Genomic DNA, 22,316 nt, shown 5'->3' with positions numbered 1-22,316 from the left:
TTAGGGTAGCCAAGCTCTCTTCTGAGGTGCAACCAGCAGCAGGTCCACAATCACTGCTGCTTGAGGTGCTGGCCATGCCTTGGAACCCACTGCTGTCAGTGCAGCACCCAAACAATCTACCTTTGGTACCTTGTATTGAGGGGGACACTTACCTCCTAAAAGCCCTATCTGAAACCTCTAAGCTCAAGAAAAGATTGGGCTGAAGTAAGAAGAAGTGAAGGCTGTCTCCATGTTCCACCTGCAACTGTGCATGTGAATCTCTGCTTGTGACAAAAGCAAATCTGTTTTCTGATGCAGGTGAACTGTGCCTGTCTTTCCTTCTGCTGCTTTGACTGCACAGTGAACCGTCACCAGCAGAGCAGGCAGAAGGTGTCAGCAGAGCTCACCTGTCAGTGTATGGATATTGCTGCATGTCATTGCCACAGACATTGGTGATTGACAAAGCTCAGAGGATGAAGTGACTGAAGAAATCGCCCACAAAGCACAGTGGTATCACTCAGTTTAAGAAACTTATACACTACAAACTGCAAAACATAAGCTGAATGTACTCTTTCCAGACTCCTCACTTTCCAGAGAGTTTCATTCAGCCTCCCTGCAGTGCCTTCCTCCTCCCTATACTAAGTCCCACTTGGGCACTTAACAGAGCCAATCTTTCATTCTCTACTTGTCACATTCTTTTCTCATATTTGCAGTCTTTCCCTAAAATTATTGGGCATTTTTGCAAGTGTAAGTAGAACTACAAGTCTGAAAAACACATGATTTGCCTTCGGAGTTTAGAACAATAAAAAATGATGATCCTTGCCTTTTGTTTTATTTCTTTGCTGGCTAAAGGACAATCTGTCCTAATTTTAGGAAAAATTGTGAGCTCAGTTGTTGTAGACAAACTACTGCACAGCTTCCAGAGGATTTTGAAAAAATAAGACCTAACTCTCTGTAAATGCAATTGCTTATTGAGATTCTGAACAAAGGATTCTACTTCAGCAGTCAAATGATTTGCTATTCAAAGAAAGTGAGGCCTTCACTAATAAACGTAAATGTTGTTTTAGAAACTACTGCATGAGTAGAATCAGAAAATTATGCTCAGCCAGTTGTTCTTTTTTTTCCCCCAGAATATTTTTACTGAATACTGATTTTTTTTTCAGGGGTTTTTATTTCACAGTTAATTAGAACATCATAATCTGTCCCAAATCAGTAATAATGTAGTTCTGCTTGCTGAGCAGACAGCAGAATGAATTGCAACTTCAGTTCTTTCATGGCTGATTCATGCACCAGAAGAGAATGAATCTTTTATGTACCACTGCCTTCTGGAATTTTGAAAGAATACACATTTTGATACAGCTGAAATTGCAGTTAGTGCTCAGATACAAGTGAAAAACATTCCAGTTACGTGTTGCTGTTTTATTCATGACTGCATGTAATATTAATGCAAAATACTTCTTTTTTAGAAATCTTACCTGTTTGTGATGTTTCTGCTATTTTAGAGGGCAAGCAGTGAGAGGATGAGTGATTCTAAGCAGTGAGTCAGCTGCTGTCTACATCTGTAGCTAAACAATACATCCAGGGTTACACCTTGTTTAGCTGGATCTCCTAATCATTGCTGTGTAAAGGCTGTTCCCCTTGATACTCAAGGTAATACAGTTGAGATGCTGCCAGTAACTACCGGGGAGAGTTACTGCTGTTTGTAGTCAGACCTTCAGATACAGCAATTCTGTTCCTAGAATGCAGTAAAAGCCCAATATGTATTACAGTGCAACACTGCCAAGTTTTCCAGCAGTTGATTGTAGTTGGAATTGCTCTTAGACCTGACTTACTTTACGCAGACTCTTCTATACGCTCCTGGTAAGTTTTTTTCCTATGCTAAGAACAATGATGCTGATTCTTAGCAATCTTTTCAGCAATTTGAAATGCCTGGGGTTACAAACCAGTCTTGATTAGTATTCTTTTTCAAATAAGTAAGATCTTTCGGACTGTTCTACAAATGCTATTGTGAAGAAGCACACATTTTCTCAGACTTTCTAGATACAGAGTTGTGTTTTGTTTTTGTTTGTTTTTTGGTTTTTTTTTGCCCAAGTTCAGACTAAACATGGCAATGCATTTTGTAGTGAAGAATCCTATTTGTGTACCATGTACAAAATTCATGTAGGCTTTGTTACCAATGCCAACAGAAGAGGGACCAAACCTTTAGCAAAACAAGTACTTTATAACAGTAGTACCAGCAGTACAGTACCATTAAATGGAGCATTAGATACTTTAATGGATAAAACATTGTTGTTTTGCATTCAAATTCTCTTATAACTTAACTTTGAAGAGTGGTGTGTTTCAAGCTGATATTTAATGGAAACTGTATCTGTAGCGTACAGTACATATGACTACTCTAACTTCACCAGTTAATGAAAAGAGACAGTGAAGGCGTAAGGTGGCATAAAGCCCACTAGCAGTTACACTGAAGCTCCAAACACAGGAAAGCAACCCTGTTCTTAGGTCTAAACAGGAGCAACACTGAAATGAAGATGAACCACTGGCTGTCTTGGTTGCTTTGGTTATATGGCAGATATTTTAATATTTTGTAAGAAAAAGGAGCAACACCAAGCCCAGTCTTACTTTCCAAAGGTGGCTTGTTCATTTCTGCTTGTCCACTGAACCTTGGAGGAGCCCAGTTGCTTCCTGATACATGTAAGGCTTTCTCCATCCCAGGGTGTTCATCCTACCTGCACAAAGGGCAATTGCTGTACCATACTCCCATCCCTTCTGCGGTGCTTCTGTGACAATGGGACTCCGGACATCAGAAATGAAGTAATACCTACTTCCAACACAACTAGAGAGAAAATCTTTCTGTTGTTACCCAGCTGACCTGCTCCACCAGTTACAGAGTCTGTTTCATACAATGTAGTTTCAGCCTGGCTTGGCTTGCATGCAGTTTCCAGGCAGCTGGATGAAACTCACCGCAAAGACACAGTGCATCTGTTCACAGGGTTTTCCAGCACAGCCCATCCCATGTGCTCACATTTACAGCTCCTGCCTTACCTCTTCCTCATTCTTGTCCTCTATTGTTTTTCAAATATCATATCAGAAGCCAAAGAACAAGCGATTCTCTGTTAGTTTTTTTCCTTTCTCATTTAGTGATTTCTGCAATTTGTTCACATTAAAGGAAACCACTGACCAATGTTGAGGCTTTTAAATGTTTTTTTGGAGAAATTACTAACGCTATGGCAAACGTTATCCTGTATTTCCCAGGATATTTCAGGCAAATTAGAGCTTTTTTTTTCAAAATCCTTGAGTAGCTGGGGGAGTAAAGAAAAGCTTGGAGACAAAGTGAGCTGATGCAGCATAGGAAACAAATGACATAGCTTTCCTTCTATCTGTCTGGAATCTATGCCTTTCTTCCCATCAGCCAGATGGTGTTAATCCTTAAAGTGGCATACACTGCAGTGTCCGTGTCCCCTTTGAGATCGGGGCAGTGCAATTGCCCAGGAGCCTGCTGCCCAGAGAGGCCCTGACAGGGTGAGGAGGAGGAGGAAGGCTGGGGGACGAGGCCCCATTTCCTTCCTTGCCTCGGGACCCATTCCAGCCATACCAAGCCATGCAGGTAGTGCAGGGCAAATAACTCCAGGCTTCAAGCAAGAAAGCAAATATAAAAATGACCATGAAAATTGCACAACCAGTTAAAACTGGTTCCAGCCAGGAACTGAAGTCCTACCTTGAAATACTTACTTAAATCCCATTTGAACGGCATAGATTTACATTCCAGATGAAGCATTAATGGCTTTCACACAATATCCTCAGCAGAGATGCCCCAGCATACCAACCTCTGTGTTTTTGGTAGCTGGAATTTGTAAGTCCTCAAGGAGCTGCATTCTTTTGAGTGTTACTTCTATTTTTGGACTGAGTGCTTTCTTTATTTAGAAAAAAAAAAACAAAAACTGTGCTCTTGTCAAACTGTGGAGACTATATGAGTCATCTATACAATAACACTAAATTACCCCTTTCTGCTACGATGCAGTTCATCATAATCACAAAGGGATTTATAGAAAAACAACAGAGCTGACAAAGTCTGCTCTTAAGCTTCCTGTGTTTAATCCTGGTGCCTGTCACCATCCTAGCAGTGTATTATTGAGAAATGGGTTGTTATCAGAATGCTGGGTGCTGCAGTAGCTCCAAAGTCTCATTTTTTTGCTAATAAAAATGAATGTCTTTTCCTTGACAATTTTTGGCTTCCTATCTGCAGTCACCTGCCTGCACGAGAACTGTGTGAATGCTAATGACTGTTCTGAAGCTTTGATGAATAAAAACTATTTAAAGCTGTCAAGGCTGCCTCATAGGCAGCAGCGCTTGCTCATTCAAATACTTCAAACACAGCCCCCACAAAGCATCACCCGTGGGCTCTGACTTCAGGCAAAACAGAACATAGAGCTTTAGAAAACAGGGTGTTTGGGTGTCATGGGATGAGGTAGCATACACGATCTATGCAGCCTAGTCTACTTACAGCTTGAGCTTTCCTCACATAACTTTGCCGTACACCATGGCAAGCCTAAGAAGGAGTTTGTAATTGCTGTTCTAAGGGAATACTTCATATGTTGCACTACAGACTGATCAAGCGAGGATTTAAGACATGCTGAATAACATTCAGGTCTTCAGGTGTATTTAGGTGCTCTTTTCCCACGAGAAGATAAAAGACAGGCTGCCAGTAAGACAGGAAACACTGTAATGTTGTAACATTATGCAATTAAGGCTGTAACAAAATGCATATGCATGTGGGAGGATGGGTTAAGGTTGCCCAGGCAATCTTATTTCTGGCATTTCCTATATTTTCTGTCTTTGACTTTGTAACCTACGCATTCACTCATCTCAGCTCTGTTGTAGATTGTAGGCATGACTTGAATATATGTCCTTCTTGCTTAAGTGACTGCATTAGAAAGGTGAATCTTTTGGTACCTTTCCACTGCAGTGAACCACACAGGTCATGGCAGGGGAGTGTTTGTACCAGCCTGACACCTGCATGGGGCCATTTGCTGCCAGCCTGAAGGCCATAGGAGAGGTTTGGAGAAGTGGCAACTAAAACACTGCTTCCCCACCTGTATCTCCAGGGATGCGACTGCTTCAGGATGAGCCCACAGCACCAAAGAACCTGCAGAGGCTGAACTTGCAGATGGTGCGAGTGAAAAGCTCTGTTTTGCTTAGCAGGATCTGTAATGGCCCCAGTGAGTGTCCTCCTGAGGCTGGCCTGGCACAGCAGGACTTTGCAGTGAGCTTTCCTAACACTGCCCAGGTGTGTTGCCCCTTGACAGACTGACCCCAGTGTAACACAAGATGGGATGCAGAGAGGCTGACAGAGGCACTGCAGCAGTGTTTCAGATAGCTTGATAAGGAACACAAGGCATTCCTAAAATGGAAAACAAACCTTCTGCTAGGTGTTCTCATATGCATTTTTGAAGGAGACTTAGAACTTGAACTGATTCAAGGGATTCTGCCACTGGGCTTTTTCTCTGCCTTTTCAGACCAAAACGGCATTCCATGCACACAACAGCTGCTTGCACCGTGGGGGCACAAAGCAACTCCTAAAAAAAGCCCACAGTAGCAGCAGATGGGCAGCTCTGAACGGAAAAGAAAACCCTCAGCTTTCTTTCCTCAACATTTCAAGCCATTCTTGATGAGAATTCGGGAGCGTTACATAAGGAGGAAATGAGGAGAAATAAAATTGCAAGCTCAAGAGAAGATAAAATCTGATTAAAACGCTGACTAATATAATTGTAGAGCATTAGTCAGGCTTTCTTGTGGAAAGGGAAAAATGTCTGCTGTTGTGCTGCTATAGAAACAGTGTGGAGTATGCGGGTAGGTGAGGGCATGGAGTTTGTCCCTCCCTTCCCACTTCTCTGTGCTGGAATGAAGATCCTATCTCACTGCAGGCCCTTCTGGCCAGACGGTCGCTTCCAGTGCACAAAGGAATTCTGTTCCTGTTTATGCAGTTTCTTTTAATATCTATTCTTCCTCCCTCCTTTGTTCTTATGGAAGGTGATGTGACAGTGCTGTGCCAGGGTAGAAAGTGAGCCCTGTTCTCCCTTCACTTTCCATAGGGGTTGGTGACTTTGCTCTGTATTTTGTGAGCCTGGAACATGGGTACTGTGCCACAAGCAAGAGGTTTTCTTGTTTTTACTCCTATAAAACCAAAGGACTTGTAGTGTTTTGAAAAGTAAATCCTTCTTTGGAACAAGCAGCCATCATCTGTGTTTCTGAACACTTCGTCCAGGCCGCTGGTTTCTTCAAAGATACATTTACATTAGAATTTTAGAATTTAGATTACATTACATTAGAATTTAACCACCAATGCATGAGATAATGACATTTAATTCCCCTGGCTACAGATGGAAGTGTCCTTCTGAAACTTGTAAGCCACATGTAAGCATACTCACAAAATAAGAACTAGAAATGCATCCCTACGTTGTAGGATGTCATTCACAGCAGCTCTGACCTGCAGCTATCCGGGGTGATATCTCATTTCTGACAGCAATCACTTCCACGTAACTGAGAGGAAGACACAAGAAAATAAATTGCATTAAAGAACAAGAATTAAATTGTATTAATTAATTGAATTTAATAAGAACGGAATTACATTAAAAAGACTGATGGATGAGGAAGTGCGTCCATGCTGTTCTAGAGCTCTTTCTGGTTCCTAGTGCTTAAGACACTGGTTCAAATGTTGAGGAAAGTAATTTGCTTCTGCTGACGAATTTTATGCTAGCATAAAATGTTGTAAAACTGCATTTTCTTATAATCTATACATGTACTTCTTCACATGTTGTTAGTTTAATTTCCGTCCCAGTGCCTTCCTGTAACAATTGGTCCACCAGCTTGAGTAGATATTTTATAAGAAAACATTTTGTAACTCAGCTTTTCCCTGAGTTTCACCTTTCAGTCTCACTGACTTGTTTGGCTTTTTGTGTTCTGAGATGCAGAGAGAGGAGCCCATTCTCTGGTTATTTTAGCACTTTCAGTTGGTCACTAATCATCTCTTCCACAAAATGGAGAATACCTCTGACATTCTGACTGTTCATCCAGGCATCGTCTTATTTTCATTTCTCTTTCCAGTTTCCCTCTGTGCGCTGTGCACTGGAGACACCAGAGCTGCACATATTATTATACTCTAGGCCTGTACACTTATCTCTGTAACAGAGCTAGGGTATTGTCTGCAGGCCTCTGGAAGGCATTTCTCAATCATCCAATCTCATTGTCACCGCAGACAGTCCCATTTTAGAATACCTGATACAAACTCCAGCTCCATTTAGAAGTTAAGTTTGATTTTGGTCTTACCACTCTGTTAGAGGGCCAGTCCAGTGTTTTCCTGCTCTGAGTACAGAAACAAGTGTACGTGTTGGCTTGTTCTCACGCTGACTTTGGCCTCTACTATTGGCTTCCCTGGCATCTCTTTCCCCAAGCTCCTCTTTGTCTTGCAAAACTGGATGCACCATGTGTTCTTATCTTTGGCTGAAATAGGCTGCCCAGGCTTTAATCATTGCAGTGATTTTCACCCCTGCTTGTTCTGCTTTAGATTTACTCTCTCTTGAGCCTGGGTGGCAGAATCTGACCTCACATTTCAGATATTTTCTGAAATAATGAACCTGAAATAGCTGAATTTACATTTGCCTGTTCACACAGCTCCTGCTCACCTCGTGATTAACTAGTCTTTCTTTCCCAAGTGCTGATCTCATAGTTGACAGAAGAAATTTTTGTGATTTATCTCTGTAAGCCATTAATATTATCAAATTTAATTATATTTTCATTAATCCAGTTCTAAGAGGCACCCAATTTCTCCAGCACATTATTCCCACCCTTGTTTGAAGTGGTGATGTCCCCCGGCTCTGCCAACAGTGGATTTCATTAGCACATTCACGTTCTTGATGACATCGTTATAATGAAAATATGGAGGAAGAGAGGAGCCCTGAGGAGTCCCACGGAATAACTTTCCTCCAGTCTGCCTCATGCACACAGCTCTTTGTCACTGCCTCCTCATCCTCCGTTCTTCTGTTTGAACAACCAGTTCTTTCTGGACAGTGTCAGGTATTATTAACCCCAAATGGGTTAGATCTGCCACTTTTCAGAGAGGGAGACAAAGTTGTATCAAGGAAAGAGATCATTCAGAAGTAACATTTCATTTTATCCCATTTATTCCCATACCTTTAATTATTATTTCCTTCAAAATTTGTCCAAGTTACTGTAAAACATTTCATTCCCTTTCTTTAATGCATATGTTCCATAATGATGTGAGAACTATAGGAAGAGTTCTTGCTTCTCCCACTCTCATCTTCACACACTTGGTCTGTTGGCACTCTGAAGACAGACTGATTTCCCTACTGCAGTAATTGCCCACGGCTTACTTCACATTACTCATCCTCCTTTTGCTCACAGCTCTCACACAATCTTCTTTATTAAAAATGGAGGCAAAATGCTCGTTGGATTTGGAAATGCTGCCAGACTCCCCTTTTTATCTGTATGACCTTCTCCCTGCATAGCAAACTCATTTCTTCTTTTCCGGTCTTCCACATTTTCCCATCCCAAAGACAAAGACAAGACTTTTCAGGTGAGGGATCTTCCCCATCATTAGCCCCAGGGTCTCTATTTCCCTTGACCTTAGCTACCAAAATGTCAGGAAATCTTCTGTGAAGCCCTTTCCTTTTGCATGAGATACAATGTCTGTACCATTTCTGCTGCTCTGGCATAAAGAAAACCAGTGTTTCTTTTGTATTCCAGTCTTTGAACCCTCAGCCCTGTTGATTTTTTCAAATTCCATACCCTTTTCACTTTTGCCTTAGAGTGCCTTTTTATAGGCATAATTTTACCCGCCCATTCATTCTAAACTGCATCTACTTGAAATCTATCAAGTGATTTTTTCTTTTCCTATGACCTCGTTGGTCTTTACAAATGGAACCCATCATCACCTCTTCTTGTTCTGGTGCTGGCAGGGAGAGCGGCTCTTGTACTGCATCCAGCACTGCATCCAGCCTTGCTTGCTATTCATAGCATCTGCGCTCACATTTATAGCTGGGAGAACAGCAGCTACTGAGGGAGCAGCAATCTGCTCCATTGTATTCGAGAGATCTTTTTCCACATGCAAACATAACTTTGCGGCTCTGCAGAAGCTCTGTGCAAATGCTTGTTTGCTGCAACTGTGACTGCCTTTGGCCAGGGCCAGCAGCACACCCCAGTTGTACCCCAACTCTCTTCTCTCCCTGCTGAGATTTTGACCCAAACTTTGCTTCGATTTCTTCTTCTTTTGAAAATCAGTGCAGCTATGTGGTGAGGTCCGTCTTCCCTGGATGTGGATGGTGGCTCTACCACAGCCCCTTTGCCTCCCCCCCCTGCAGGTGCTGCTCCCCCCATGGGCAGCTCTAACACTGCATCCTGTCACTGAGACCAGCTTTCAGGTGCTCAGAGCCCTCCTGCTTCCACGCCTATCCACCTCTCATCTGCATTTTCCCTTCCCCGTCAATGTTTTCTTATCCTTCATAAGTCACTGTCACATCCATATTCACGTTCTATTGATTTTTCTGCCCCGTTTCTGTGTCTGTGAACGAGAAGCATGTAGGTGGCAGGACGGAGCTTCACAGCAGCACTTGATCAACTGCTGTTGGGTGCAGGGGCTGTCCGACACCCAACTAGGGTCACAAATACCCGCTTCTGGCCTTCAACATTCAACACGAGGTTGAGCTCGCCTCTCATTCTCAAGCGCTTCCAGCAGCGAGTGCACAAACCAGCCCCCCCCTGCAGCCTCCTCGGCCCCCACCTCGGCACGGGGAGGGGACGGGGGGCGTGGCCTGGATACGACAGGCTCTCTGATTGGCTGTCAGAAAGGGGGCGGGGCTCGAAGCTGGCGGGGGCCGGGAAAAACGCGGCGGGAAGGGCAGCGGTGTTAGTGGGAGTGCGGGGCCGTGCGGGGCTGCGCGATGCGCCTGACGCAGAGCATGTGCACCATCGCCGAGTGCGCGCCCGGCGGTGAGGGCTGCCCCGCGGCTCGGCCTCGCCTGGTTAAGATCGCCGTGGTGGGGGGCAGCGGAGTGGGCAAGACAGGTGAGGCGGATGGGAGGGAGAAAATTGGGGCCGGGGCGGCGGTGGAGCTCGGCTAACGCTATCCTGCCTGTCCGCAGCGCTCGTGGTGCGGTTCCTGACCAGGCGCTTCATCGGCGACTACGAGCGGAACGCAGGTGGGCACCGCGGGGGGACGGGGCGGCCGCGGGGGCGGTTCGGGCAGATCGGAACCCGTTGTCGGGGTCCCTCCGTCGGGGGTGAGCGCTGGGTGAGCCCTGCGAACAGCTGTGCTGGTGCTTCGTTCTGCCTTGCGCTGCCAGGTGTGCTTTACCTGGTGAAAATGCCCCTCGCTGAAGCAGTTGTTTTTTTTTTTTTTTTAATCTAAAACAATGCAATGTAATGCAAACGCAATGTTTGCTACCCTCCCAAGCTCGGTGCTTGCAGCCAAGCCATCGGAGCGGCCTCGGCTTAGGGGATACATGGGGCGATGCTCCGCGCCGAGCGCGGGGCGGCGGGAGGTGTGAGCGGCTGAGCTGCCGGAGTGCGGCGATCTGCTGCAGGAACGGCCCGGGAAACAAGCAGCCACCAAAGCCACCCAGCCTCTGGGATCGGCCAGCAGAGCGGCTATGAATAAGCCCGCAGAGGAATGGCTTCTGAGGGACAGAAATACTGACCAGGGTACTGCCCTTGTGTACTAAGGACTGGCTGCTGAGCACAGTGAAGTTACAGCAGTCCTTCAGAAGTGACAGAGCGGAGAGCTATGTGATGCTAAATCCTAGAATCCTATAATCCTTGAATGGCCTGGGTTGAAAAGGACTACAATGATCATTTAGTTTCAACCCCCCTGCTATGTGCAGGGTCGCCAACCACCAGACCAGGCTGCCCAGAGCAAAGGCTTCAGGGCAAGTCAGGGCCAGGTTAAATCCCAGGCTTGTTAAATCCCAGTACTGGCATAAGTAGTCACAAATCCCAGGCTTTCAGTAACATTATCACAAACCAAATAATTAATACTCAACCCGAATGACTAATTGGGGAGCAAAAGCATCACAGTCTGTCTGAGAAGCATGTGTGTGTGAACCTATTGCTTTTCTGCCAGGTAACCTCTACAGCCGGCACATCCAGATTGACGGGGAGGTGCTGGCCATCCAAGTGCAGGACACCCCGGGTGTGCAGGTGAGTCAGATGCATCCATGCAGATTATCAAAGCAGCCCAGAGTTGGTGTGTGTGTGTCTGTCCACTGCAGCATCTTGTTCTGCTCTTCCTAGTGACGTTCTGCTGCCTGTTTCAGTGCAGAGCTCTGGGTGGGGGAGCTGGCAACCTGTGCCTAAGCCACAGCTGCCAAACCAGATGGGTTGGGTGCCTGAAGTTTGCTGGTAATGAAAAGAAACGGCTCACTGTTTGGGGTGAATCGTTTGTACGCTGGAGGCCTGTTGCTTTGGAATGGCTGAATTACTGAAGTGTCTTGTTCCCATATATTAGGAACATTAGATGGAAAAAAAACCCAACTCACTTTGTGCAAATATGGTACACATGTGGAAGAAAATGTCATGGCTACTGCCCAACAAAACTCATACATTTATATAATAAAAAGTGAAGTCTACTGTATTGGAGCTGTGTTCATTAAGATATTACGGTTTGAAGTTCTGAATGTATAGACCTGAGCAGTGCTGGATTTTTGCCTTTTTGAACTGGGCAACACTCCAGGTCTAAATGTTTCCAGCTCATATCTTTGCTTCCCCAGACTTGCTGTCTAGCCAGTTAATTTCCCATTCTGTGGAACTACAAAGTCTTTCTCTGCATGCAGAACGACTTGGGTCAATTTTCTGTTTGAGTATAGCAAACTCCAGTCTTAAATTCCTTTTTTTTTTTTTTTTGCAGCTGAATCAACATATGTATTTATTTGACACGCTCAGATTAAGTTTTGTACTTACAATGTGAAATGCAGATACATAAGTCTGAAGCTGTAAAATGCTGTTTAGATTTAAAGGAGCCTTTTAAAAGTCTTTTACGACCTCAACCATCTAATTTGAGACCATTCACTCTACAGATTCATGAACACAGCCTGGATTTCAATGAGCAGCTGAACAGATGCATTCGCTGGGCAGACGCCCTGGTGATTGTCTTTTCCATCACAGACTATAAGAGCTATGAACTGCTTAGTCACCTGTACCACCACGTTCGGCAGATGCATCCAGGGAATGCTGTCCCTGTTGTCATCGTAGCAAACAAAGCTGATCTCTTGCATGTTAAAGAGGTGGAGCCTCAGCACGGACTTCAGCTGGCCAACATGCTGGGCTGTGCTTTCTATGAAGTGTCTGTCAGTGAAAACTACAACGATGTCTTCAATGCCTTCCATGTCCTCTGCAAAGAAGTCAGTAAACAACAGACCACCAACAGCACCCCCGAGAGACGGAGAACTTCTCTCATTCCACGACCCAAATCGCCCAACATGCAGGATCTGAAGAGGAGGTTTAAGCAAGCTCTGTCTGCCAAAGTGAGGACTGTCACGTCTGTCTGACAGCAGGGCCAAGAAGAGGCGTTGTTCTTCTCAACGTTTCTCCCAAGTTTGAAACCCAGGGTGTCTAACACTGGCATGTCTGCAGTCTGATGTTGTGACAGGATGGTTCAGGCAGTGTTCTGCATGGCTGTAGAAATGAGAAGTTGCTTGAACAATGAACAGTGGCAGATGGGAAAAGAATGAAAACAAACCAAAAAAACCCCCCACAAAAATAGTCTTGAAATGGCTCTAGGATGTAACTTGTAGAACAAGTATTTTCACTTGGAAATGGACCTTTCCAATAAATGCCTTTTTCTCTGATGGGACAGATCTGGCTTAATGTTTGTGCAGAGACAGCCTTTTAGCTGTGACTCTCAACTGGTACTTGAGCAGGGAAACACCCTGAACTGTAGTTCACTGTTCAGAAGTAACCACTCCAGTTTTACAACACTTTCACTTGGATGGAGGACAGCATGATATATCTGTTCAATTTATTGCACAGTAGAGCTGTATTTCACTCGTATTTCAAAACAAACAAGAACACATGCAACTGTTCTGTAAAAGTAAGTGTGAAGTCAATGGACATGACTGGGTATCGTGACTGTACACAATGCTCCTTTACTTTTTTACTGGCTATGTTATTGCTGACAACTTGACCAGACTCTTTGTATGCCAAACTATTGTGCATAGGGTGTAAACATATGTAATTACAAATATCTGGTGGGTCTTTTTTACTGTCTGAAAAAAACACTGTTGAGACTGAATGATCTAACACAGAGCTTTCTAGGAATAAGCCTGGAGTTGGAGTGATAGTCCATTACAGCTACCAGCGTGAGACACTTTTCTCCTCTTTCTTTCTTTCTTTCACTGGTGTATTTTAATAGGCAGAGAAAGAATCAGTGATTGAGCTTGATGTGAAGCATGGCTGCCCCAAGGCAATGAAGCTGGCTGTTTGTTCAGAGCTGAGCCGGTCCCTGTTCATCCTTAAACACATGTGGCTGACTTAAGCATTTCTTCTTATTTTATTTTTTTCCCTACATTGAGCCAATGGAGTTCACAGGCTAAAGGCCTTACACACGTGCACTTTAAAAAGCCAGTTGTGCTTTTGTTTGAACTGTAATTTATTTATTTTATGTACAGTTGCTTTCAGCATTAAATTTTGAATTGCGTATTTTCTCGTGTGTTCTTCCTATGTGTGAGAAACAATTGGTAATAGCCAGCAAAGCCTGGAGACAAAGTAATTGTTTTCTCAGAGTGGTTAACATACATTGCAGAAACTGTAAGAAGGTCTTTGCTGCCTGTGCTGTTGATTTATTAGCATTATCTGTGGGGGGGAAAGCTCTCATAACTGCTTTCCAACTTTTACAAAACTATTTCAGAAGATGCACTGAAAATTAAAATTGGATTCTTTATACTCCCTTGTCAGAAAACTCCAGCGAGGAGAGAATGAGGTAAGGTAGGTCAGTGTTTGGCAGAAAAATGTTTTAAGGGGCTTTTCTTTTGGTCTCTTTAAAAAAATATGCACAACAGCTTTATACAGACTGGTTGACAATGAAGAATTGAATCAAATTACTACAAGCCTTGAACTTGATTTGTTGACATTTAAAGGGTTTTAGACTGGGCGATCCTGAGGGGGGGAATGTTCGTGCTAAACCTAGAATGGTGCCATGCATGTTGTCCCCTGATTAGCACACAGCTCTAATGGTGGAAATACTGGTCATGCTGATGGTAATCTTTGATGTGAACTACCACTCTCACCTGACCAAGTCAGGACTAGAATTCAAACACAACAGCTCCGCCAGTCTGAGCTTACATTCAAATGCTGTTTCACTGATTTCTGTGCCATTTCCTTGCGCCTACGGTGGCCTTTTGTTTTCCTTACCCCATAGCTGGTGAGCACAACTCTGTGTCACATGCAGAGGGCTTTGGCACTCCTTGCTGTGGTCCAGCACCCTGCACCCTCCCAAACAGTCCTGTGTGGCTCCTGGTCATGGACAGCTGTCAGGAGACCACTCATTGCCCAGGTCTTTTCTCCAGCATATGCTGGAGCAATGTGTAGCTATGACAACTATTTTCTACAAATAGGAGATTATTATTACACCAGGGCCACTGGAAAGACCCCACTCCAGCCTTGGTCTAGGAGAGGAGTGGGCTTTTTGTGACTGTCTGCTTTCATCTCTTCAGCCACTGAGTACCAGATGGTGGCTGGATCCCAGCATCCATGGCCACAGCTGTGGCCACACTGGCTGAAAAGATCCCGTCAAGGGGAGCCTGGAAAACCAATCACTGCCTCAGCTAGAGGAGCTGCTTCACCCACAGGATGTGCAGAAGAACCAGTGTCTGCTTAAACCCTGTACCCCTCTCATTACCCTGCAGAGCTCGTCCTCAAATGGCCAGGTCAGAGACCTGACTCAAGAAAGAAAGTGGAAGACAGAAGGCCACAACTGCGAGCCTCCATCACTTCAGGAACACAGCAGCAGCTCAGAGATATGAGTGCCTGAACCTGCTTGATGCTGCAGAGATCAGCAATGGTTGCAGGAGGTAGAAGAGCCTTTCTGCTACCAACAGAGCATGGAAACTCCTTGAGGACATCTCCAAGAGAGAAGGTTTTGGTTCTTAGGGGTAGTCAAATACTGCAAGAAAGAGGGGTGGCAGGAATATGCAGTCCTGGTATGCATAGCCCTGTGTCCTAAGAGGGAAAGAGATGAGGACTGAGCATTGTAAAGGCATTGCTTTATTGATTACATAATTCACAAAACATCTACAGTCTAAGATTAAATGATATAGAAAGAAGAGGAAATGCAGAGAAAGGCTATTTGCTCTCGAGCTGTTCCGCTCAAAATATTTCTTGAGCTTTTAACATTGCAATCTCATAATATTTCTCATTTTTTACAGCACAAAGTTCCATTCTAAAGTCATTCTTATAAATTGTTCTTTCATAGAGGCAACATTGTCCATGCTTTATAGTTGGTCCTTTGTTTCCTTCTAGCCACTCAAGTGAATTTAAACCAAAATGCAGCCTTTTCTGGAGACCATTATAAACATTTAAGAGAACTCAAGCAGGCTACTAAAAAAAGGTTAAAGAGCTACTTCCTATTTAGGCTATTCCTTTGACATCAGAAAGAATGCTATATTCAAGCAAACTTCATCTATCACTTGACATTCTCGTTCTTAGTGTGAGCTGCAGTCTTAACCTTTCTCGGATGAACCAAGAGGATGCAGCTACAGAGCTCCTCCATTTTATGTTGCAATTTGAACATTCTGTGCTACGCACAATCACAATCTCTATTGGCTAATGCTGTTTTATCTAAGATTATATCAATTTGTTAAAAAGAAAAATTACAGAACTGAATGTGAGAGCAGCTCTTTCATTATCATAAATGAAATATAAAAGCTGCTCTCTTATCATGCCGTTCAGAAATCTAGCCCAAAAAAGAACCTGTCACAGTGGCCTCTTGAAAATGGGAACATGCTTTTTTTTCCCCTCTTTTTTAAAAGCATGTGAGGGGAGGATTCTTCCAAGGTTACCATCACCCCATCACAGCCCATATGTCCTCCTTGTGTTAAACTGCGGAGAAGTGTGCCATCAGAAACAGCCTTTTCTCCTGGGATTGTGGGTGGAGAAACTAGAGCAGGAAATGGAAACCTGCGAGAGAAACAATCATGTAACTCAGCCCTCCATCCAGCTGCTCTACTGTGGCTGGGAGAGCATCACTGCACTGGGAGCTGCTCTGCCAGCTGAACTGGGGCTGTGCTCCATGATCCCTCTCTGGATATAATGAGCAGAGGCTGTTAATACTGTATAAGACACACATCTTTTGCAGGATGACATGGCAGAGAGATGGATTTTGCTGCCCTTTCTCCCTCAGCAGCATTTCCCAGCAGAATCAACCCCAGAAAAACACTGGCATTACTTGCAGAGGAAAGTGCTGCTCAGGGAGTGCACATTCAGCCTACCTGGTCCTCAGTTTCTTCTTTTCTAGGGAGTTATTACAGACAATCATCCTTGTGAGTGCTGAGTGGAGGGGGTGATTCAGCACCACACTGTGTGCCCCTTAAGGAGAGGTGGTACAGGACAAATGGACCAGCTTTAGGAGCCCCCTGTGGGCTGCACAGTTCTCTTGCAGTGAGGTACCCAGCTGCACAGTAGGGGACATGCTGCTTTTCAGAGGGCTGTTGGGAACAGTGACAAACCAGGGACTTGATGCTTCCAGCCAAGGCAGCCATCTATCTTCTCCACATATCCTCCCATGTCAGATATCAGGATCAGGTTGGGGATGATCAGCTGCAAACAACTGCTCAATAGCGCCCTGTGGGGTCAGGAGTGCTGAGGAGAGCACAATTACCTGTAAGAAGGGGGGAAAGAAGCAAGAAGTCAAAATTAAAGGGATCAAGACTGACTGCAGCATTAATGAGCTGTGATGTGGACTGTTCCCTTATCCAGCACAGGACACGCTGTGTATTCCTGGTGTTTACTGACAGGGCCATGCGACCTGCCCAGCGAAACATCTGCTCACTAATAGCTGCAGTTAAATCACTTAAGGAACATAATGACTAGTAGCATTGTATTCTTAATGAACGTGTGCTTTGATTCACTTCTACCCACGTGTACCCAGTGATTTGTTGTGACTGCCATTGTATTTGCTGTGAGGCACCAAAGGAGCAGCCAGCAGCTTCCTTTCCTATCGCACAGGGCTTTGCCAGCAGGCAGTTTTGAATGACTGCCATTCACCCTTGTTTAAGACGGGACAAGAGTTACAGAAGTGCTGCTGGTCTGCTGTGACTACTGGGGGAACTAAAGCCCATGCTCACAGGAGTGTCTCTGTGGGCAAGACAAGTGCTCTTCTGCACATCAAGACCATGCTCCACCTCAGACACTGTTGGGATGCTGTTGCTTTTGTTTGGTCAGGTTTTTAACCCAAGCTGGGTCTAATGAATGAAACCGACACTCGCTACACCAATACACACACTGGTAGATGCACACCCTATCCATTTCTCTTGAGTGAAAAACAGCATGCAGGTGTCTATTGGAAAGGCTTCTCTGTAGAGCAAAACTATCGAGCAAGGAGGGAGCACATTGTCTCCCAGAGCCAACTCACACTCAGTCATAGGGAACATGCAGTCTATGCAGCCCAATATTGCAGGGGATTTGGAAGAAAGAATTAGAAGATAAGAAAAGTACTACATATAAACTGTTTTTTTTTGTTGTTGTTCTTTCTTTCATCTTCTCACTTCAAGTAAAGAAAGGAAATCTGGAGCTCCATTACTACAGATTCCATCTGTACTGATGATAGCCTCTCCCTCATTTCTCCCTTTCCCTTACCCTCCCACACAACCTGCAGCAAACTGATGCTCTCTCTTCTCTTTCCTATGGCTGAAAAATTGTAGTTTGTGGATGGCAGAAGTTGATGCTGTCTTACTTTATGCATGAACCAGTGCATTGCACAGTACATCATGTTATAATGCAATTTAATTCTGAAAAGCACAAGTGGACATATTACTTAAGTTTTTTTGTATTTACAAGCCAAACATCAACAATAGCCATGTTCAGTTAAAAGCAATTTCCTCTTGGGTCCCAACTGCTCATAGAAGGAATTTTTACTCTGTCTCCTCTGGGTAAGTCTGAGCAGGACAATGTGCTTCCTTTGCAGACCTTCCCCTCATTTGGAACAGCATGCCTGTCCTTGATGCTTTACATGAAGGGATATACTTGTCCTGCTCCCAGCTGAAGCACAGGACCCAGGAACTCACAGACTGACCTTCTGCACTGCATGGTGCCTTTCCCATACACAGGGGAAGGAAAGATGCAGCAAGCATCTGATGGTGCATCTGCAGCGATTGATCTGTCCGTGTGCCTCAGCCACAAGCACACATGCTGTGCATGTGGGGAAGAAGGAAGGCAAAACATCACATTCTTTCCCCTTTTTCACTCTCTTGATTAAAGGGGAGAGAAATTTATTTCTTCCTTTCAAAGTAGGATACTTCTCACAAGGTTAGGAAGGGTATTTGGCATCATTCACAAACAAACAACGCACAAAAAATGCTGTTTTCTTTTGTGCTTCTCCATGAGAAGTAGATTTGTCATTCATATTCCTATGCAGAGCAGTTCTCTGGATGGAAACATGTCTCTTACTGCGCATTTAAATGTAATTTGCTTCAACTCCAAAGAACTGCTGAAGTAATCAGAGCATTGTGCCAGTTTCTCTGTTACTTTACTCAGTTCTTCATTTTTGCACCCACATGTCTCTCCATTTCTCCAAAAGCCAATAATTAGTATAAATGTCAGTGCTTTGTTTGAATGGAACAGACTTGTGAGGCCAGTGCTTCCCCCTTGCCCTGACGTCTGAGGCTGACTGCCTGAAACCCACAAAAAAAAAAAAAAGGCTGTTAAGTGCTGGCTCGAGTTAGACAAATGCCTGGCTTTTTAAAAAGAGAATAATCCCAAACAGGTGGCACATATTCACAGCTACAGTGCAGAAATCCAGGTAAATCCAACTAACTCATATAGTTTTCTATATGAGACTCACACAACTGCTTCTTTACTTTTTTCTTCCTCCTCCTGACTCTCCCTTGCAGTCCTTTCACCCCTAACATAGCACATTTTCACAAAGGGCACAGTGCAGTCAAAGCTTAAAATTCTTTAGGAATCTGCCTAAGAGGGTGACCTGCCACTGGGGTTAAGCCAAAGCAAAGCAACACCAGATCCCATGTCACCACTGTCAAGCCTCAATTCTCTCTAGAAAGCTACTCAAAAGTCTTGCTGCATAGTTCTCCACCGGCTCACTTATTAACCCTGTGCTTATCCTTCAGGTTATATTAATACATTTAAGGCGTGGATTAACTTGTCCATCAGTGTGTCACAATCCAATCTGTGTTCAAGAGAGGAAAGAATTTTATTCACTCTTTTGAGGAGATTAGCAATTGACTAACTGGGGTGAAACATGCTATCAGATGAAAAAAACATCTCTAAAATAGAACCCAGTCTTAGAAAATACTGTTGCAAAGACAGCTGAAACACAGAAAGCATGCGATGAACCCAGCGGCTGATCAGCCTTTGGTTGGCTCTGTTTTGCTAATGATTTCTCACTAATCAAAAAAACCTTCCAGAGGAATTCAATAAGAGACGCTTACAAGGCATCTGGAAACTAGAGTAGTGTTCAGTGGTCTAGTATTAAATGTGGAGACTGTGCCCTGCCTGTGGTGGGGGGTTGGAGGTTCATGATCCTATAGGTCCCTTCCAACCAGAGCCATTCTGTGATTCTGTGTTTATGATGCATTTGCTGGTACAGCATTTCTTGAATCTCTCTGCAGTTAGTCTGTGTACTGCTACTATACTGCTCAGTACTTAGCAGGCAACGAATTGCTCTTGTATACAATTCTCCAAAATTAACAATTATTTTTAACAATCTATGAATTTTTCAAGACATGAAAAAAGCTCCATTAGAACAATGCCAGTCTGCCTGGAGTGCCTCCAACCTGACACAAGTGGTGACTCTAATACACACAAAAAAACAGATCCTTGGTTCCTGAACACTTGTTGCCTACAGGCTTCACAGCAAAATTCCAATGCCATTTCTGTCCATGTGGCTGTGTTTGGTCTAAGTCTGGTATACCAGTGCTATAGTCAACACTGTCTGATTTTTTTCATTTTGTTCAGATGAGAACATTTTGAATTGACTCTACCTGAGTACTAGGTTTGCGTGTTGCTACCAGATCCTTCACCATTTTGACCTCAGACACTGTCACACCACCAACCATAAAGATGATCAGAAGAGGATGGTCACCAGGGTGAGGGCGATTCACCTGTAAAATGAAAGAAACAATTATTTTAGTAGATCAGCCTACCTCAGCAGTGATTGATTCTTAGAGCTGCCAGAGGAAGACTAATGAAGAAGTTCAGAAATAGCCATAGAATCCTGGTTTTTGGAGCAGCTGAATCAAATAACGTCCAGTTAAAAATCATGAGCCATTCCCAGGAATATGGAGTCTTCATGGCTCCCACTGAAATCTAGAGATGTTTCTCAAGAGGCCTGAGGGCTTCTCTCTCCATTCATTCTTCACTTCTTTCCTTTCTTTCCTAGTGTGGGAGGACAGCACCTGGGAAGGTGCACCGTTTGCATACCTATATGCACTAGGCTTTAAGGAATGGGAAGTAAATTACTATCTGGTAGAGGCAAGGAGTCCAGTTTAAACATGCAAGAATCGCTGCCTTACATCAGTAAATGAAAGAATCATAAATAATGTATCTTTGCTAGTCCAGTGAATAAGCCTTTATAATTCATCCAGTGAAAATAAGTCAGGTTCATTATATATAAAATCAGTTGCTTTCACTTCAAAGGTTTCATTATTCCTATGATTGGGTTGTAACTCATTTACAGAAATTCTATTCAAACAAAATACTAGTCTCGGTTTTTTTCCTAATTAACTTTAAAATGGTACAAACATTGAATTTCAGCTAATACGTTATAAAATCATGTTTTAATTTTAAACATGAAGGTGGTGCTATACATCAGCTTCCTCTTAACCACTTCCAAAAGTTTGATTACTTTGCTGTTTCCAAACATTCTTTCTGTCTTGAAAAAACACACTGCCCTGATAATGCCTTGCTCCCAACTTCGACGAGCATTTGGAAGTGATGTCAATGGCACCCAGAAATAGTTCTTTTTACAGCACCACACGCCTTTCAGTGTGGAACACTCAAAATGTTTGGCTCTAAAAAGTGACGGTGAGAACAGCTGAATTTGCTCTTTAGATTCTCCGCCTCCTCCCCTTCTGAATGCGTAGGATTTCAGCAGCCTTCATGTGTCAGAATGGAAGTGGTAATCATCCCATTCTTGAGTGGAATGCTCTTCCCTTACTTTCACCACCATGATAGATATCTTTGACTCCGTGGCTCCAGCTCCTCAGGGAACAGCTCTTTGTGCTGATCTGTATTGTGCCTGCCTCACACATAGTCTTCGGGCAGCCCTGTCCTGCTTTTTGACTGGAAACCTTTGGAACAGACTTCCTCCTCTAAAACACGCATGAGGGATGGCATGCTCCCTCTCCAGTCTGGCTGATCTTTGATGATGCTGTGCTCCCTGCTAAATGTTGCTCCTCTTGAGCTCCTCAGAAGTTGAAAACCAGTCCAAAAACATATCAACGTATCAGTGAGCTGACTGTATACTGAGTGCAGATCTCCTAATTGCACTCACTTTGTCAGCTACCTTCATTCAGCTGATGGCACAGGTAGCACGTACTACAGTTCAGCAGGTTGACTTGCATTTCTTGTTCTATATTGAGAAACTGTCAATTTACACCAACAGACTAATTAAAGCAATATACCAGATCTTACAAAGACTCTCTGCACATAATATAATGTCTGCCTTAAACAAACAAACCAGCCCAAACCTACTGCAGATACCAGGAAGAGGCTAAGTAAAAGCAAAGTATCTATTTATAAAGCAAGTCAGACAGAACCATTACTTGCTAAGACCTTCAGAGTATTTCATGCCATAGTTGCTGTAAGTGGTGACTGTAAGGTTGAAGAAATAAATGCTCCCCAAAATGATGAGGATAGAGATTGACTAAACAAAATGCTTTGCTATGACACTTTGAAATAATACATGAAATACTATTACTCCTTTTCATGGCTCTTTACTCTTCTGAACACTGCTGCCAGAACAAACTGCTTCACTCCATTTCATGAAGCTCCTGAGTGACCCAAGGCTTACGCAGAAAGCTCAAAATTTAGGAGCTTGCTATTGAACAAAGCCTCTCTTACTATCTTCCCTGGTGACAACTTGTTATAAGCAAGCACAC

At 43.8% G+C, this 22,316-nt stretch overlaps 2 protein-coding genes across 3 annotated transcripts in view; one reads left to right on the top strand and one right to left on the bottom strand.

Moving 5' to 3' along the window:
- Positions 1 to 9,889: 9,889 nt before the first annotated feature.
- Positions 9,890 to 13,644, top strand: RASL11B (RAS like family 11 member B). The gene is made up of 4 exons (XM_048941777.1): positions 9,890 to 10,059; positions 10,137 to 10,193; positions 11,114 to 11,190; positions 12,066 to 13,644. The coding sequence occupies exons 1-4, from the start codon at positions 9,936 to 9,938 to the stop codon at positions 12,534 to 12,536; spliced, it is 729 nt and encodes a 242-aa protein (XP_048797734.1). The 5' UTR covers positions 9,890 to 9,935; the 3' UTR covers positions 12,537 to 13,644.
- A 1,587-nt stretch (positions 13,645 to 15,231) lies between these two features.
- The window catches only part of SCFD2 (sec1 family domain containing 2), a 175,221-nt gene continuing 168,136 nt past the window's right edge, over positions 15,232 to 22,316 (bottom strand). For both annotated transcript variants that reach the window (XM_048941775.1, XM_048941776.1), the window contains exons 8-9: positions 20,199 to 20,318; positions 15,232 to 16,861 (exon numbers count right to left, since the gene is read on the bottom strand). In XM_048941775.1, coding sequence (XP_048797732.1) covers positions 16,769 to 16,861; positions 20,199 to 20,318 — 213 coding nt within the window. In that variant the 3' untranslated portion in view covers positions 15,232 to 16,768. The remainder of the gene's footprint in view (positions 16,862 to 20,198; positions 20,319 to 22,316) is intronic.

This window comes from Lagopus muta, chromosome 4 (assembly GCF_023343835.1).
Source record: "Lagopus muta isolate bLagMut1 chromosome 4, bLagMut1 primary, whole genome shotgun sequence".
NCBI lineage: Eukaryota > Metazoa > Chordata > Aves > Galliformes > Phasianidae > Lagopus > Lagopus muta.
The sequence above is the reverse complement of the archived record's forward strand: the minus strand, read 5'-3'. Positions and strand labels throughout refer to the sequence as shown.